The sequence below is a fragment of the Ranitomeya variabilis genome, chromosome 4, assembly GCF_051348905.1.
Source record: "Ranitomeya variabilis isolate aRanVar5 chromosome 4, aRanVar5.hap1, whole genome shotgun sequence".
Classification (NCBI taxonomy): domain Eukaryota; kingdom Metazoa; phylum Chordata; class Amphibia; order Anura; family Dendrobatidae; genus Ranitomeya; species Ranitomeya variabilis.
The window spans coordinates 545554234-545571350 of NC_135235.1; the positions used below are offsets into that span (position 1 = coordinate 545554234).

The window sequence follows — 17117 nt, forward strand, 5'->3', positions numbered from 1 at the left end:
CAACGATGATAATGTGTGCAAACTGTAAAGCGCTGCGGAATATGTTAGCGCTATATAAAAATAAAATAAAGATTATTATAGGGTCATTACAAACAGAGTGATGTATTTCAAGTGTTTATTTCTGTTAATGTTGATGATTATGGCTTACAGCCAATGAAAACCCAAAAGTCATTATCTCAGTAAATTAGAATACTTTATAACACAAGCTTGGAAAATGATCTTAAAATCCGAAATGTATGTTCAGTAAATGCACTCAATACTTGGTCGGGGCTCCTTTTGCACCAATTACTGCATCAATGCGGCGTGGAGGTGATCAGCCTGTGGCATTGCTGAGGTGTTATGGAAGCCCAGGTTGCTTTGATGGCAGCCTTCAGCTCGTCTGCATTGTTGGGTCTGATGTCTCTCATCTTCCTCTTTACAATACCCCTTAAGGCCCCGTCACACACAGCGACGCTGCAGCGATACAGACAACGATGCTGATCGCTGCAGCGTCGCTGTTTTGTCGCTGTGTGGTCGCTGGGGAGCTGTCACACAGACAGCTCTCTCCAGCGACCAACGATCAGGGGAACGACTTCGGCATCGTTGAAACTGTTTTCAACGATGCCGAAGTCCCCCTGCAGCACCCGGGTAACCAGGGTAAACATCGGGTTACTAAGCGCAGGGCCGCGCTTAGTAACCCGATGTTTACCCTGGTTACCAAAAAAAACAAACAGTACATACTCACCATCTGATGTCAGTCAGAGCAGGAAGCAGACGGCAAGGGACCTGACGGACATCAGATGGTGAGTATGTACTGTTTGTTTGTTTTTTTACATTTACGCTGGTAACCAGGGTAAACATTGGGTTACTAAGCGCGGCCCTGCGCTTAGTAACCCGATGTTTACCCTGGTTACCAGTGAAGACATCGCTGGATCGGTGTCACACACACCGATTCAGCGATGTCAGCGGGGCCTCAACGATCAAAAAACGGCCCAGGCCATTCCGACACGACCAGCGATCTCGCAGCAGGGGCCTGATCGCCGGTACGTGTCACACATAGCGAGATCGCTACTGAGGTCGCTGTTGCGTCACAAAACTTGTGACTCAGCAGCGATCTCGCTATGTGAGACGGGGCCTTTAGATTCTCTATGGGGTTAAGGTCAGGCAAGTTTGCTGGCCAATCAAGCACAGTGATACTGTTGTTTGTAAACCAGGTATTGGTACTTTTGGCAGTGTGGACAGGTGCCAAGTCCTGCTGGAGAATGAAATTTCCATCTCCAAAAAGCTTGTTGGCAGAGGGAAGCATGAAGTGCTCTAAAATTTCCTGGTAGACAATGACTTTGGTCTTGATAAAACACAGTGGACCTACACCAGCAGATGACATGGCTCCTCAAACCATCACTAATTGTGGAATCTTCACACTAGACCTCAAGCAGCTTGGATTGTGGCCTCTCCACTCTTCCTCCAGACTCTGGGACCTTGATTTCCAAATGAAATGCAGAATTTATTTTAATCTGTAAACAACACCTTGGACCACTGAATAACAGTCCAGTTCTTATTCTCCTTGGCTCAGGTTAGACACTTCTGGCGTTGTCTATTAGTCATGAGTTTCCGGACACAAGGAATGCGACACTTGTAGCCCATGTCCTGCATATGTCTGCGTGTGGTGGCTCTTGAAGCAATGACTCCAGCAGCAGTCCACTCCTTGTGAATCTCCTCCAAATGTTTGAATGGCCTTTTCTTAACAATCCTTTCAAGGCTGCGGTTATCCCGGTTGCTTGTGCACCTTTTTCTACCACACTTTTTCCTTCAACTCAACTTTCCATTAATATGCTTGGATACAGCACTCTGTGAACAGCAAACTTCTTTAGCAATGACCTTTTGTGGCTTACCCTCCTTGTGAAGTGTGTCATTGACCGCCTTCAGGACATCTGTCAAGTCAGAAGTCTTCCCCATGATTGTGGAGCCTACTGAACCAGACTAAAGGACCTTTTTAAACACTAAGGAAGCCTTTGCAGGTGTTCTAATTTACTGAGAGAATGACTTTTGGGTTTTCATTTCCTGTAAGCCATAATCATCAACATTAACAGAAATAAAAATGTGAAATAGATCACTCTGTAATGACTCTATATAATGAGTTTCACCTTTTGTATTGAAGAACTGAAATTAACTTTTTGATGATATTCAATACTCATAGGGGATGACACTTTAAATGGAGTGAAGGTGGTAAGAGGTATGTCTGCGCTGGGGTATGGTGGCTGAGCACTTCCTGACTGTGGCTTTCAGCCACCATACCTTAGCAGACATACCTCTTACCACCTTCACTCCATTTACAATGTCATCTCCTATGAGTACTGACTACTCATCTTCCACTCATCGAAACATTACCCATTAGCTGTTGATCAACAGGCTGCAAATAAATTCACCTTGTTTTGCAACATATCCTCTTTTGAGTTTTCCAAGTTTCATTATTACAACTGGTACAGATTGGGACCCTACTCGGGCACCTCATCTATTCTCCTCTGGAGCACCGTTTATGATTTTTCTTCAGGATAAGGCTAGGTCCACACTGACCATTATCAGGCGCATACTCTCGGGAGGTATGCGCCCACCAGTGGGCACAGTCAGGAAGGATGCTGAGCCATCTGTCCAGCATAAGACCCAATGTAAAGAAACATGTATACCTTTCCTTTGTATAAGAAAGCTATATCCCCTGTGGTTCCACAAACGGTGAACAGTCACTGGCCAGATGGAGAACTCAGTCAGTCTCCTGGTGGATGGTCGCCTATACATCGGGGGGTGCTCCTGGAGAATACTGTAGGCCAAGATGCAGTGTGCACCTAGTGTCAGTAATGCTTGTACACATGAGTGCAGCTCTGGAGCATAATGCAGGATAAGTACTGTAGACTAGTGCTGAATATAACATGTGCAATGACCCTTTTGCCTTTGCAGTACACGAGGGACGTATGGTGAAGGAGAAAACAAGGAGAAGTTTCATTATGCGCTGTCACTGGTCTTTGTTCAGTGTGTGGTTAATGCTCTATTTGCTAAGTTATGTGAGTATCTTCTGGTAGCCACAGACGTAGCCATCATCATTAGATTTGTGGATCTGACTATTAAAACCACAAATATATTGACCCCCAGTGATCAGAAACATATCACTGTTCTCATAGGTCATAATTGTGATTCATGGAGCAACCCCGTAAGATTAGTTAGCCAAGACTGCCTTTATCCAGACTCCGCACCAAATGTCTCCATGGGTTATGTCCGGTGTTGCAGCTTGGCTCCATTGAAGCAAATAAGGCTGACCTGCAGTACCTCTTGTAACCCTTGAACAGATGTGGCGCTGTTTGTAATGGAATGTAGGCATGTCACCCTGGGCAGTGCCTTTATCAGATGCACAGCTGTGGGGGTTGTAGTTGAGACCTGGCCTTGTGTTTCCATTAGGTGACACTACACGGCCCAGGTACTCTAGTAGTCCCCTCATTTGTACTCTTCACCTGGGCTGTAGTCACTGATTCTTCATGCCTGAGCCCAATGCGACAGCACCCAGGGCTGAAGGGCACATGGTAGCAGAATTTCCACATTGGCTTTCTAGTCTGTGGAATATATACCTCTTTGCAGTACAGTATTTTCCGCTAAGTTACCCCGATGATCAAGCATTCAAAGGGTTATTAATAACGTGATAGAATGCCCAGTTGGGAATAACCCCTCTAATTGAGCAACCGTGCTGCATGTTTTGGAGGCGATTCTTCAAAACTGCAAATACTGGAGCTTGCTTACCACAAAATGTCATGGCTGCCAACTGTGACCTCAGCAAATCATTGCAGTTTCTCCATAGACTCTATTTAAAGGGACTGTATAAGATTAGGAAAAAAGGTTGCTCCATCTTCTGCTTGGAGATGGCCAATTAGATAAAGCTGCCATACCAGAAATAGCCATAAGACGACTGTGGCGCTGTATGATGGGTCTACACTGACTTCTATTGTGTTCTTTTGCAGTGATTCAATTCTTTGATACTAAAGCTAAGCCTGACCGCACTCAGAGCTGGCTCTATGCTGCCTGTTCTCTCTCCTACGTTGGGGCCATGGTGTCCAGTAATTCAGCACTCCAGTATGTGAACTACCCCACACAGGTGAGTTATGGCTTATTCTAGTCTGCCAGGGGAGGCGCCTCTCTTGCCAAGTGTCTTTCCGCTCTGGTTCATGACGTGCATGTGGTGGGACAACCCATTTAAAGAGAATCTGTCACCAGAAAAAACGCTACTAACCTGCAAATTGGGGTTGATCTGCAGGTTAATAACGTTATTATGCTGGCCGGCGCCTGCACGCAGCCTAACACTGCGGGGAGAAGATGCACTTTATTCTCCCCAGCAGCATTCCCTTTTCAGTCACGGGGCGGCATTGGCGCTGGTTCAGTCACTGCTCTGAGACCCTGACTGACAGCCGGCCCCAATGCAGAGCGACTGACAGCCGGCACCAATGCAGGGCGAGTGTCAATCAGGAGCACGGTTTCAGTCACGGGGGTGGCGCTAGTTCAGTCATTACTCTGAGGCCCTGACTGGCAGCCAGCCCCAGTGCAGAGCCAGTGTCAGTCAGGGCCGGGGGCACGGTTTCAGTCACGGGGGCAGCGCTAGTTCAGTCACTGCTTTGAGACCCTGACTGACGGCTGGCTCTAGTTAACAGCGAGTGTCAGTCAGGGCCGGGGGCACGGTTTCAGTCACGGGGGCAGCGCTAGTTCAGTCACTGCTTTGAGACCCTGACTGACGGCTGGCTCCAATGCACAGCGAGTGTCAATCAGGGACACGGTTTCAGTCACGGGGGCAGCGCTAGTTCAGTCACTGCTTTGAGACTCTGACTGACGGCTGGCTCCAATGCACAGCGAGTGTCAGTCAGGGACGGGGGCACGGTTTCAGTCACGGGGTGGCTCTGGTTCAGTCACGTCTCTGAGAATACAGAGTGACGGCTGTAACCGCGGCCCCGGCATTAGGGCCGGATGTCGGGCAGAGCTGGGAGTGCGATTACAGTCGCCTCTCTGTACACTCAGTGCCGTAACTGCGCCGCCCCGTGACTAAACGGTAACACTGCTGGGAAGAATAAAGTTCATTTCCCCCCCCCCCCCAGAGTGTTAGGCTACATGCAGGCGCTGGCCAGCATAATAACTCTATTAACCTGCAGATTAACCCCATATCGGCAGGTTAATAGTGTGTTTTATGGTGACAGCTTCCTTTCAAGTAAGTGTTAAATTCTGATTTAATCAGGAGGCTGAAGCTGCATTGACACTGTAATAATAACGTACCCCAGTGTTCTTTAAAACACTCATTTCCCGATATTACAGTGTACACAGGTTGACCGTCACCCAATGAAGGGGTGAAACGCTTGTTGATTGGGTGAAATGATTTTGTTCTGTGCAATATCCTCATTCTCGGCGGTGCATAGTCCTGTGTAATCGGAGCTCGCACTGCTGAGAACTATGGCAGCCTATGGGCACAAGGTGACTTTTACAGATCGCTCAGTGCCCATCGGTTACTTTGATCTGTCTGTAGAAACAGGTAATTAAATAACTGCGGATCGTTTAGTGCTGCTGGTCGGTCCATGTACATGAAACCTAAGAAAGCATTGGTGATAACCAGGTTGTAAACAATGCCATATTGGTTATTGCCCACCGTATTATATATTTATTTTTTTTTAGTAGGACAGATGATATATAAAATTGAACATCAGTTATTTTTGTACAGATAAAAAAAAATCTAGGACGAAATGGTGAATTGCATTGGATGTGGCTGTAGCCTGTTAATTCGCATGGCGTGGGTCACAAGGGGTTAATCGATAACTCCTACTCTGAGTAATGAGCGTCTTTCTCCCTGGGGGAGATTGTAACCAGGTGTCCTAAAATGCGTCACAAAATACATTTAATAGTTTCTCCCCTGTGGCAATAATCTTGTCCAAAAAATGAAAATTTAGTGATTCTTTATTTTTTTTTTTTTAAATTGTTTTGTACAGTGTCTGCTTTGTTTTGTAGGTGTTGGGGAAATCCTGTAAGCCTATCCCAGGTAAGGTGATCTGCTGTGCTGCTCCCATGTAGGATAACCTTCAGGCCTCCGCAGAACCGCTGTGCTGACGCTCTGCCCTTTAGGGGATATGCCTGCTGTAACCCAACACCCGCTTCTTTCCTGTCTTCTTAAAGTCAATACATTGGCTTTGACCTTTGCCGGAACATGTGCCCCTGTACTAAAATAAGCCTGTGTCTGCACGCGTGCTGGCGCGGTATACTGCTACCTGCTGCAGGTGTCTGTGCGCGCTTGTGGAAATCTACGTCATAAAGACGTGGCCGTTGCTAGATTTGTTTTACCTACGGATTTACCACGGTTTTTGTGCGGATTTCGCCTGCGTTTTCACACCTGCGGATTCCAATTATGGAACAGGTGTAAAACGCTGCGGAATCCGCAAAAAGAATTGACATGCTGCGGAAAATAAACCGCAGCGTTTTGCGCTGTATTTTCTGTAGCGTGGGCACAGCGGATTTGGTTTTTCATAGGTTTACATGGTACTGTACAAAGCATGGAAAACTGCTGCAGATCCGCAGCCAAATCCGCAACGTGTGCACATACCTTACTTGTTTGCCTGGCGCCTGCACTTAGCCAAACGCTGCCTGGAGAAAATGAAGTGGCAGCGTTCAGGTCTGTCACGGGCAGTGCTGGCGCTGACTGACACTCGCTCTGCATTGGGGCTGGCTGTCAGTCAGCGCGGGGGGCACAGTTACCGTCACCGCTCTCTATTCTTATAGCAATGACTGAGCCGGCACCGCTCCCGGGGAGAATAAAGTTCATTTTCTCCCAGCACCATTCGGCTGGGAGTTCCAGGTAGTTTAGTAGCGTGGTTAACCCCATATCTGCAGGTTAATAGCATTTTTTTTCTGGTGACAGGTTCCCTTTAGCATGGAGCACATGGACTTTAAGCATGGTGTATGAGTCTTGCTTCCATATCAGATGTGACAGGAATAATGTACCTCAGTGTTTCACTAGATGGGTTTATTTGTCCTTATAATTATTCTGACTCAAATTCCACTTATGGTAGTAGATCATTTAACAGGAATCTGTTAACAGTTTTTTTTCTATTTAATCTTGAGAGCAGCATTATGTAGGGGCTGAGAGCCTGGTTCAGGCATTGTGTCACTTACTAGACTGTGTTTCAATAAAATCAGTGTTTTATCAGCAGGAGATTATCACTACAGGACCAGTTTTTTCGTGCCTCCTAGTCATCTGATCTGTATAACCCCGCCATTGAGTAGCCGCTTGTTAACAATGCCAGCTTTCTATGTACACATTGCAATCAGTTGTGTGGGCGAGGTTATATAGGACTCAGCATTCAGAGCACTGCTAGATCTGCAGCAAAGAAAACAGTGGCTGTATCAAAATGGCATCAAGTAGCCCAGTAAGTGATACATCGCTGGAATCAGTCTTCCATGTAATAGCATAGTGCAGGGGCAAACACCTGCTGACAGATTCCCTTTAAAGGGGTTTGATCACCTTTTATAGACATTGTTTTTTACTTAAATGTATGTAGTTTGGGCTAATACTGATAACATAAAAAATTACATTTTTGTAATTGGGTTTAATAAAAAAAAAATAGCACCATTTCCTTTCTATAGTGTTAGTGTTGAATTACCTATTGCAGAATGCGTTAACTGAGGTGAGAATCGGTGCGCTCCTGATGGCTTTAATGAGTAACTTTATCCATCTTTTTCCGAGCTGCTCTCAGCTGAGTTATGACCACAGACAACATCACAGTTGAATGTGCAGCAACAGAGACTGTAAAAGGAAGACGGTGCAAATGTTTTAATAAGACACAATTGTAAATATGATTTTTGGACCCAAATAAATGCCTTTAAGGTTAAAGAAATGCATCAAAAGTGGGCTACTTGTATGGGACCCTTCCCCTCTATGGTTTTTGGGTTGGCGGTATTGACTACACCTGCTTGTGTCCAGTGCAAGGCATCTTGTCTAATATTCCACTTTCTATAAAGATGATGATCTCTTCTTTGTGTCTCTCCGCAGTTATGCTCTTAGGAGTCACCCTCCTCCGGAAGAAATACCCACTGACCAAGTATTTGTGTGTCCTGCTCATAGTGGTGGGAGTAGCCCTGTTTATGTACAAGCCCAAGAATACCGGTGCCACCGGTGATGACCATGTGTTTGGCTACGGAGAGATGTTGTTGGTATGGTATGGTTTACGGCTATTTTGGGGCATTGATCATGATGAGCTGGAAATATGGCCGGTGTCCTTGTCCCATTAGTGTTATTTTCTGCCCATCTTATCAATGATGGAGTGAAAAGAGCAACGCAGACAAGTATTAGGCCTTATTTCACTGTATGAATCCAAAATCAATGGTGACATGTGCTATATACAGCTATCTAAGAGAGAACGTTTCTCTTTGTGTAGAGGTGGCATAAGGTGGCATAAGCAGACTTCTAGGCCAATTTAAATGTGCAAGTGGAAAAGGACAGGGACTCTAGTGTCACTTATTGGGTGTAGCAACCCTGAAAGGTGGTCTGCAAACCTTAGCATAAGAGTCCAAACCGGAAACTCCATTTCCAGACAAGTATTTTGGGGTTTTTGACCCTCATTGGTGCAAACAAGGAGGACTGCATATTTTAATACCCAGGGGAGAATTGTATAGCCCATAGCCGAATTGGCAGTCTCCACAAAGAGAAACTTTACCCCTTACATCCCCTGTCAGTTTCTTACCCAGCCACGCTAGTCTTCCTGCTATGCACTGATGAGGGGCAAATAGTCCCATTTGCAGACCCATGTTTTAGGGAATCTGGTTTGGCTCATGTGGCAAGGCCCTTTACAGGGTCATTATTGACGTTTTAGGATGGCTATCTCCAATAGGTGGCACTAGAGGTCAAGTCCTCTTATGAAGAGGCGGTTTGCATATATAGCTGTATTTCAGAGGTATATGGTGCTATATACAATCTTGTGTGGGGCCCAGTCATACACCATGGTATCTGTTCCCACCTTCCTTTGGTTGTCTCATTGGAAGTACCACCAGCACCAGATAGTAAATGGTACCTCCAGCATGATATGGATGGTCATACTGATCTGTTGTGCCCCTTATCCAATATTTTAGCACGATCTGGGGAGTTAATGTTGTCTTCCTGTGTCATCTTTTCCCAGTTGCTCTCCCTCACATTGGACGGACTGACCGGAGTCTCTCAGGATCACATGCGTGCACATTACCAGACTGGCTCCAACCCAATGATGTTTCATATCAACCTCTGGTCCAGCTTGTTTCTAGGAGCAGGTAACTGACTTATGTTCCATATTCAGGGGCCATAAACCCATCTGCTGGCACCTGCAGTATTTTTTGGGTTGTTTTCCATTGCTGTCTGTAGAAGTTTGCTTATAACTCGCATATATGTTACTGTAGAGGGCCAAAGTGACACCCTGTACATCAGACCTGGGCAAAGTGCGGGCCACATCTGGCCCTCTAGCTGTTCCAGATCGAGACAGCCAAAAGGCTGAAACAGTGGCCCGCGAGCTGCACAGTGCCCTCCCCTGCCCGCCATCCATCACCGCTATCAGCATATTCGGGATGCAGGCTGCAGTGAACACATTGGTGGAGCAGGGACTGCTGGCCCCTTCTTCCACCAATTGGCGTGTGAGACAGCTGACGTGTGCACTGCAGAGAGTCAGTGCATGGAAGAAGCAGAGTGCTGGAGGAACGGGAGTGAGGTGAACATGTGGTAGGTTCGTTTTATTTTCATGTGTGAGATGTTTGTATATACATTGGAGGCTATGTGGGGTGCACGGTGTATATATGGGTATATGAGGGCTATGTGCAGGCTTATGATTGTATATAGGAGGATATGTGGGGGCTCATACTGTATATAGGAGGCTATGTGCAGGCTCATGATTGTATATAGGAGACTGTGGGGGCTCATTGTATATAGGACTATATGTGTGGGCTCATATTGTATATAGGAGGATATGTGTGGGCTCATATTGTATATAGGAGACTATGTGCAGGCTCATATTGTATATAGGAGACTATGTGCAGGCTCATATTGTATATAGGAGGATATGTGCAGGCTCATTGTATATAGGAGGCTATGTGCAGGCTCATGATTGTATATAGGAGACTGTGGGGGCTCATTGTATATAGGAGGATATGTGCAGGCTCATATTGTATATAGGAGGATATGTGTGGGCTCATACTGTATATAGGAGGATATGTGGGGGCTCATACTGTATATAGGAGGCTATGTGGGGGCTCATATTCTATGTAGGTGGATATGTGGGGGCTCATACTGTACATATGAGGCTATTTGGGGTGCACAGTGTATATATGTGGTGGCTCATGCTGTATATAAGGGGCTGTGTTTGGACTCCTATTATATATAAGGTATTGTGTGCGCGGGCTCATATGTTATATAGGAGGATGTCAGCATACTTAATTCTGCTCAATATTAAGCGATTCAATGAATAATATATTAATATTGAGCACAGTTAATTTTAGCCTATTGGTTCGGCCCTCCATGGCAGTCATGGTATCTCATGTGGCCCCTCAGGAATATTAATTGCCCACCCCTGCTTTTCATTGATTCGTAATTGTCACTTTGAGATGACCCACAGGCCCTTTATACCATTAAGTGGTGGTCCTGCCATCTATCAGACATTTATGACGTATGCTGCGTACAATACTAGTTATTTGCACATAGTAGAGGAACTTCAGTGCAGTCCAAGAGTATGTGCACACGTTGCGGATTTGGCTGCGAATCCACAGCAGTTTTCCATGTGTTGTACAGTACCATGTAAACCTATGGAAAACCAAATCCGCTGTGCCCATGCTGCGGAAAATTCCGTGCAGAAACGCAGCGGTTTATTTTCTGCAGCATGTTAATTCTTTGTGCGGATTCCGCAGGGTTTTACGCCTATTCCATAATAGGAATCCACAGGTGAAATCCGCAGTGAACCTGCAGGTAAAACGCAGGGCGTTTTACCTGCGGATTCTGCAGAATCCGTGCGGAAAGATCCGCAATGGAATCTGCAACGTGTGCACATACCCTATGGAGGAACGTCCTTGTTCTCGGGCTGAGAGCTTTGTCCACTATATGGACTGTAGAGGAGACCATTAAGCATGTGACTGAGCAGGGCAAAGCTGCAATACCTCATGCAGCCTGCAGGCAAGTGTGGTGCTATTATTTTGAGTAAGACTTTTGTTTTTCTACTAGTATATTTTTACATAAAGGTAGTTTCCATGTACCCTTCCTTCTTTATTTCGATTCAGACTGTTGTCTGCCATAGTTTTTCGTGCTACTCATATATACGGTAGTTTAGGTTTTGCCACAGTTGTTTATATGCTTTGTAGCAGTAATCTACCCACGTTTCTAAAAAAAAAAAAAAAAAAATGATTCTTGCGCATCCCAGGTATGGCATATGTAGCCAGAAGGTGGCGCAAGCGCACACTCCCATATCTCTGAATGTTCTCTAAAATTCTTTAGAAACCCACCTATGCAATCATGTGCCTTGCCAGGAATTTACCTCTCGCCATTTCATCAAATGCTTTGTGATATGCTATACCCTGTCCCGGGGTCACGATCCCAACGCATGCTGGGAGTTTCTCCGCACACGGTGAGCTGCAGGTTGGGGATCGCTGCTCTATTCCATATTCTCCTGCATTCGGCAGTATTTTGTAGGGGGCAGTGACCAGGCGATCCATGACACAGTGCATGCACATGGTACATTGCTGTAAATCAGACTATGACTGGTGTTTCTCCACCGCAGGTATTATATTTACAGGAGAAGTGTGGGAATTCGTAAGCTTCACTGAACGGTACCCAAGTATCATCTACAACATTCTGCTCTTCAGTCTGACCAGCGCCTTAGGACAGGTAAGTGCTTTGTCTGAAAATTGGGGGAACTTCTTGTGACCCATCATCTGTCCTGGTTTCGTCAGGACCCCTCTCTGACCGTAATCTCTATGTTGTACAAGCACTTCATTAAAGGGTTTGTCCAGGAATAGATAAAAGGATTCTTGTTTTTTTAAATTCCATAAAAAGCGCCAATCTTATCAATGAAGGCAGAAACTGGTATTACAGCTCAACCCCTCGCTTCCATAAGGGTGAGCTGCAATACCAAAGATGGCCTTTGTGTCAGAATGGCGCTACATCTATGTGGTTTTCTGTCTGTCTCTTAGAATGACCTTCACTTTTTCTTATAGACCTTCATCTTCATGACTGTGGTCTACTTTGGTCCTCTCACTTGCTCCATCATCACCACCACCCGGAAGTTCTTCACCATCTTGGCCTCTGTAATTCTCTTCTCTAATCCGATCAGTGGCTTGCAGTGGGTCGGCACCATGTTGGTGTTTTTAGGTAAGTAGCAGGATCCTGAAAATGGGATTAGGTTTGACAGGTTAGGTTTTACAACTACACACTGTTGAATGTCTAGACCAAGGCTTTTTTCCACACTTCATTTTTGTCCTTAAAGGTTTTGGGCCATGTTTAGAAGTTAGCCCCCAACTTTCTGATCTGAGGATTCAAACACTGCTACCCCCCATGGTCCAGAGAACAGAGCTCTGGAGGGCCCCATGTGACTAGAGCAGAGGTCAATCATGCACACCTCTGCTCCATTCATCAGATAGCTGATCTCTGCACTTGGCTGGTTGCCAGCAAACGCATTAGGAGTGAATGGATGGAGCGCAGAGGTGTGCATGCACGACCTCCACACTATTCATACAGGAACCTTGAGAGAACTGTTCTAAGGGCTGGTGGGGGTCCCAGCAGTAGGACCTGCTGCATTCATAAAGTTAACCTATATTATTATGGATGGAGGATAACTTACAAACTTGGGACAACTCCTTTAAATGGAAACGTCTAGAAAATGCCTATTGTGTACCTTTTTAATAAGGCAATAATGGATGCCACACTGTTGCATCTATCACCTGTGGGAATCCATTGTTTAGGAGCATATTATTTATGTGATACCGCTGTATAGACTAGCACAGTGGCACTGATTCATAGTATACTGCAGAGAAGAATGGGACCCTGGCCCCATGGAAGTCACATTGGCCTTTATCCAGTGATCAGGGGTCTATGGATTTAACACTTTAGGAGCTTTTCAGGTGCATACAATTGGAGATAAAGAGAGTTTGAAAAGACCCCAAGCAATAGTCATGACAGAACTAAAGGCCCCGTCTCACATAGCGATTTACCAACGATCACGACCAGCGATACGACCTGGCCGTGATCGTTGGCAAGTCGTTGTGTGGTCGCTGGGGAGCTGTCACACAGACAGCTCTCTCCAGCGACCAACGATCAGGGGAACGACTTCGGCATCGTTGAAACTGTCTTCAACGATGCCGAAGTCCCCCTGCAGCACCCGGGTAACCAGGGTAAACATCGGGTTACTAAGCACAGGGCCGCGCTTAGTAACCCGATGTTTACCCTGGTTACCAGCGTAAATGTAAAAAATAACAAACAGTACATACTCACCATCTGATGTCCGTCAGGTCCCTTGCCGTCTGCTTCCTGCTCTGACTGAGCCGCCGTACAGTGAGAGCAGAGCGCAGCGGTGACGTCACTGCTGTGCTCTGCTCTCACTGTACGGCCGGCAGTCAGTCAGAGCAGGAAGCAGACGGCAAGGGACCTGACGGACATCAGATGGTGAGTATGTACTGTTTGTTATTTTTTACATTTACGCTGGTAACCAGGGTAAACATCGGGTTACTAAGCGCGGCCCTGCGCTTAGTAACCCGATGTCTTCACTGCTAACCAGGGTAAACATCGCTGGATCGGTGTCACACACACCGATTCAGCGCTGTCAGCGGGACCTCAACGACCAAAAAAAGGTCCAGGCCATTCCGACACGACCAGCGATCTCACAGCAGGGGCCTGATCGCTGGTACGTGTCACACATAGCGAGATCGCTACTGAGGTCGCTGTTGCGTCACAAAACTTGTGACTCGGCAGCGATCTTGCTAGCGATCTCGCTATGTGAGACGGGGCCTTAAAGGTAGAAGGCCCAACGTATTTGTGAACCGAGACTACTGACATCCAGAAGCTCAAATATTAGAGAATCTTGTAATCTGTTATTTCTTCTGCATACACTAGGTGGCAGGGTAGAGCAGGGGAACTGCAAATTCCTGGCAGATCAATGACTGGCTTCATACTGGTTGTGACAGTCCATAGTCAGTGGTTTATTGATGGGATCCTGGACGCTGCCCTGCTCCTGCTGGAGGTGGAGCTCGTGCACAGATATCTGGAAGTTTCATATAATAAGAGAAACCAATTAAATGATACGTTCGCCTTTAAAAACGTTATAGATAGAGCGATTGATCTTGTATAGTAGCAGAATGCAGCTTTCCGAATCTGTCAGCTAGAGTACAGCAGGCAGCTATCAGATATTCTAGAATGTCTGGTGTAAAGATGACGCTTCCCAGAATGCAAATCACCAGAACAAGCTCTGAGCAGACTCTGAACAAGCAGGTACTGTCAGAAGATCACAAAGCAAGTACACATCTGCAAAGTGTAATACTGTGGTGACTAAAGTCATTTTACTGTCTATGAAATACATTGCAGGCCTTAGCTCTTTTTCTTTGCAGTAAAATGAGATCACTTTTAGTTCCAATGCCCCCAACGTGATCTGCAGGACGCTGAGCCAGCTGGTGAGTGGTGCCGTGCCAATGTTTGATCTGACCCTGCTGATATTACCGGTGACTTGACACTGGCAATGTGCAGTCCTCCTAATGTTTCTGCTTAGTAATATGGGGAGGAGGCTGGGTTTAGGAGTGTTGTCAGCCGGCCTTGGCACACACTGTCCGACAATGAGCCACGTGCACCTACTCATACTATATGACAGTATAGCTTGCGCTCTGTGCCCACTCTCTTCCTGCCACACTCACCACTCTGTTTTGTTTTCCACAGGTCTAGGACTGGATGCCAAATTTGGCAAAGGATCCAAAAAGCCGTCCCACTGATACCCTTTTTACAGGAGCCTTCAAATGACGTATTCAGACCTCACTCACTGTTTGTCTATAGAAATATGTATTATTATTTTTTTTTTTTGGGGGGGGGGGGGGGGTTGTTGTATTTTTTTTTCTATTTTCTGATATGTGAAACTATTTTATTAATGACGGAAGGGCTGAAATTTTAAGCTGAGCGAGTGGGAGTATTAAATGCGAGAAGATGGAACGCGTCTCTTTGCCTTTTACTTCTGCTTGGGTTAATTATTGTGCAGCAGCAGATCCTCCATCCCCAGATGCCCAAACAGTGCCCATCTCTAGGAAGTCTCCAGCCTATCCCCTTTAATAAAAGATCTGATGACTATTACAATGCAGAGACGCCAGGCTTCATCTTGGCTCTGAATTGTACCATTTGCATAACTGCGGCTTCAAAGTTGGAGAATCGGGCCCTCCACAGACTTCACCCACCACACATAAAAGCAGAGGGAGCAGCTGGGTAGAGTTTTCCATCTGGTGCCAAGAGCCTTCAATCTTATCCCAGCCCCTGGATCTCATTAATACCCAGGACTGGCACAACCAGGCTGAAGACCAGTTTGGCTGCTGGCGGTGGAACGCGACCAAGGACAAGAAAGATTTAGAAGAACTAAGAGCTGAAGGAATATTAATAGACAGGCTGATGTTTTTATTACGGCTGTGACAGCGTGGAGCCTGGCGGGTCAGATCTGGCATGAATGATGGGCATTTCTAGCTAAAGATGTCGCTTTCAAAGTGCGACTTGAGACTTACTACATAATTTCATAGATTTTACCCTATATTGGCTGCGGAGCTTGAGGTCACCCTCTCGCCTGCGTAGTGAAAACTGGTGTAATATCCGGAGAAAGTGTCAGAAGCCATTATTAATACTTGATAGGCATCTCACATTTTTTAAAGAGGGTGTAACTAATCAACGGCTGCGCCAATTTATAAACTGGTACTTGTTTTCTTTAGCGCAGCATACTGTTGTGTACATAGAATATCATTTGGGGACATGTGCCTAGCATGCCGCGAGTCATGCCAAATACGTAGATGTGCACCATTTATAGAAAGACTATAACAACCAGCAACATCCCAGCTCTAATTTATTAGGACTATTTAAAAATGAAGTTTCCTCCCCCCCATACTAGTTTTTAGAGTTGCACACGGCGAAAATACTCATCCGCACAAGGTGGCGCCACCTTCTGTGCTTAGGTGGTTTAACCATGTGCTGTACGAACAGCCAAATTATTGTTTAGGGGTTTTGTTTTTTTTGTCCGGTCATAAGACCTTTTTCATTGCAGTCTGTGAAGGGCTAGCCTAAGAAGAAAATTAAGATTGTATTCAGATCTACATAGGTAGGAAGGAAGACTGTGATGTTACTGTTGGTTGGGAAAGCAATAATTGATATTAATAAATCTAATTATTAATTATATTAAACGATAATACTGCAGTAATGTTGTACTCGTGTAGAATTTCTCTACCATCTTATTCTCTCAGTGGTTTAGTCTACAGTATCAAAGCTTTTGTGCTGCACAGTGAAAGGCGAGGTTCAGATGGCTTATTTTAAGGTTTGCAATGCTTCGACTGACGGCAACTTTCATCCTTAAGGCTATGTGCACACATTCCGGATTTTTTGCGTGTTTTTTCGGCGGTTTTCCGCGGCAAAAACGCTTAAACACGCATACATTAAGCATCCCATCATTTTGAATGCATTCCTCAATTTTTGTGCAAATGTTGCGTTTTTTTCCGCGATAAAAACGCATCGCGGAAAAATACGCAGCATGTTAATTAATTTTGTGGATTTCCCGCTATTTATTGCATTTTGAAGTTCCGGAGAAAAGCGCATGCAGATTTCCTGCAGAAAAAGTCTGGTTTTGTTCAGGAAATTTCTGCATAAAATCCTGACGTGTGCACATAGCCTAAAGATTCATATAAGGCACCAAGTTTTGGTTTGGGTGACCTGTGTTCAGTCCGGCATTGTGCTCTGTATACAGACCATGCAATATGTCTGTATGGACCCTGACTTAGGGTGCACGTTGTAGGTAAATCGTGAATTTTGCAACTATTGCGCTGATTAGGGAAGAGTCAGACAGGCGTCTGCTCGGACGAGGGTGACGGTGCGATACTCGGACTGGCCGGCGTCTCTCCCGACCCGA

The 17117-nt window shown here is 45.7% G+C and overlaps 1 protein-coding gene across 2 annotated transcripts in view; it reads left to right on the plus strand.

Moving 5' to 3' along the window:
- SLC35B1 (solute carrier family 35 member B1) overlaps positions 1-16411 on the plus strand; it is a 41562-nt gene extending 25151 nt beyond the window's left edge. For both annotated transcript variants that reach the window (XM_077252573.1, XM_077252572.1), the window contains 8 exons: positions 2932-3035; positions 3981-4114; positions 6001-6031; positions 8036-8196; positions 9159-9285; positions 11769-11875; positions 12205-12358; positions 14909-16411. In XM_077252573.1, the coding sequence (XP_077108688.1) occupies positions 2932-3035; positions 3981-4114; positions 6001-6031; positions 8036-8196; positions 9159-9285; positions 11769-11875; positions 12205-12358; positions 14909-14961 (871 nt within the window). In that variant the 3' untranslated portion in view covers positions 14962-16411. The remainder of the gene's footprint in view (positions 1-2931; positions 3036-3980; positions 4115-6000; positions 6032-8035; positions 8197-9158; positions 9286-11768; positions 11876-12204; positions 12359-14908) is intronic.
- Positions 16412-17117: the final 706 nt, after the last annotated feature.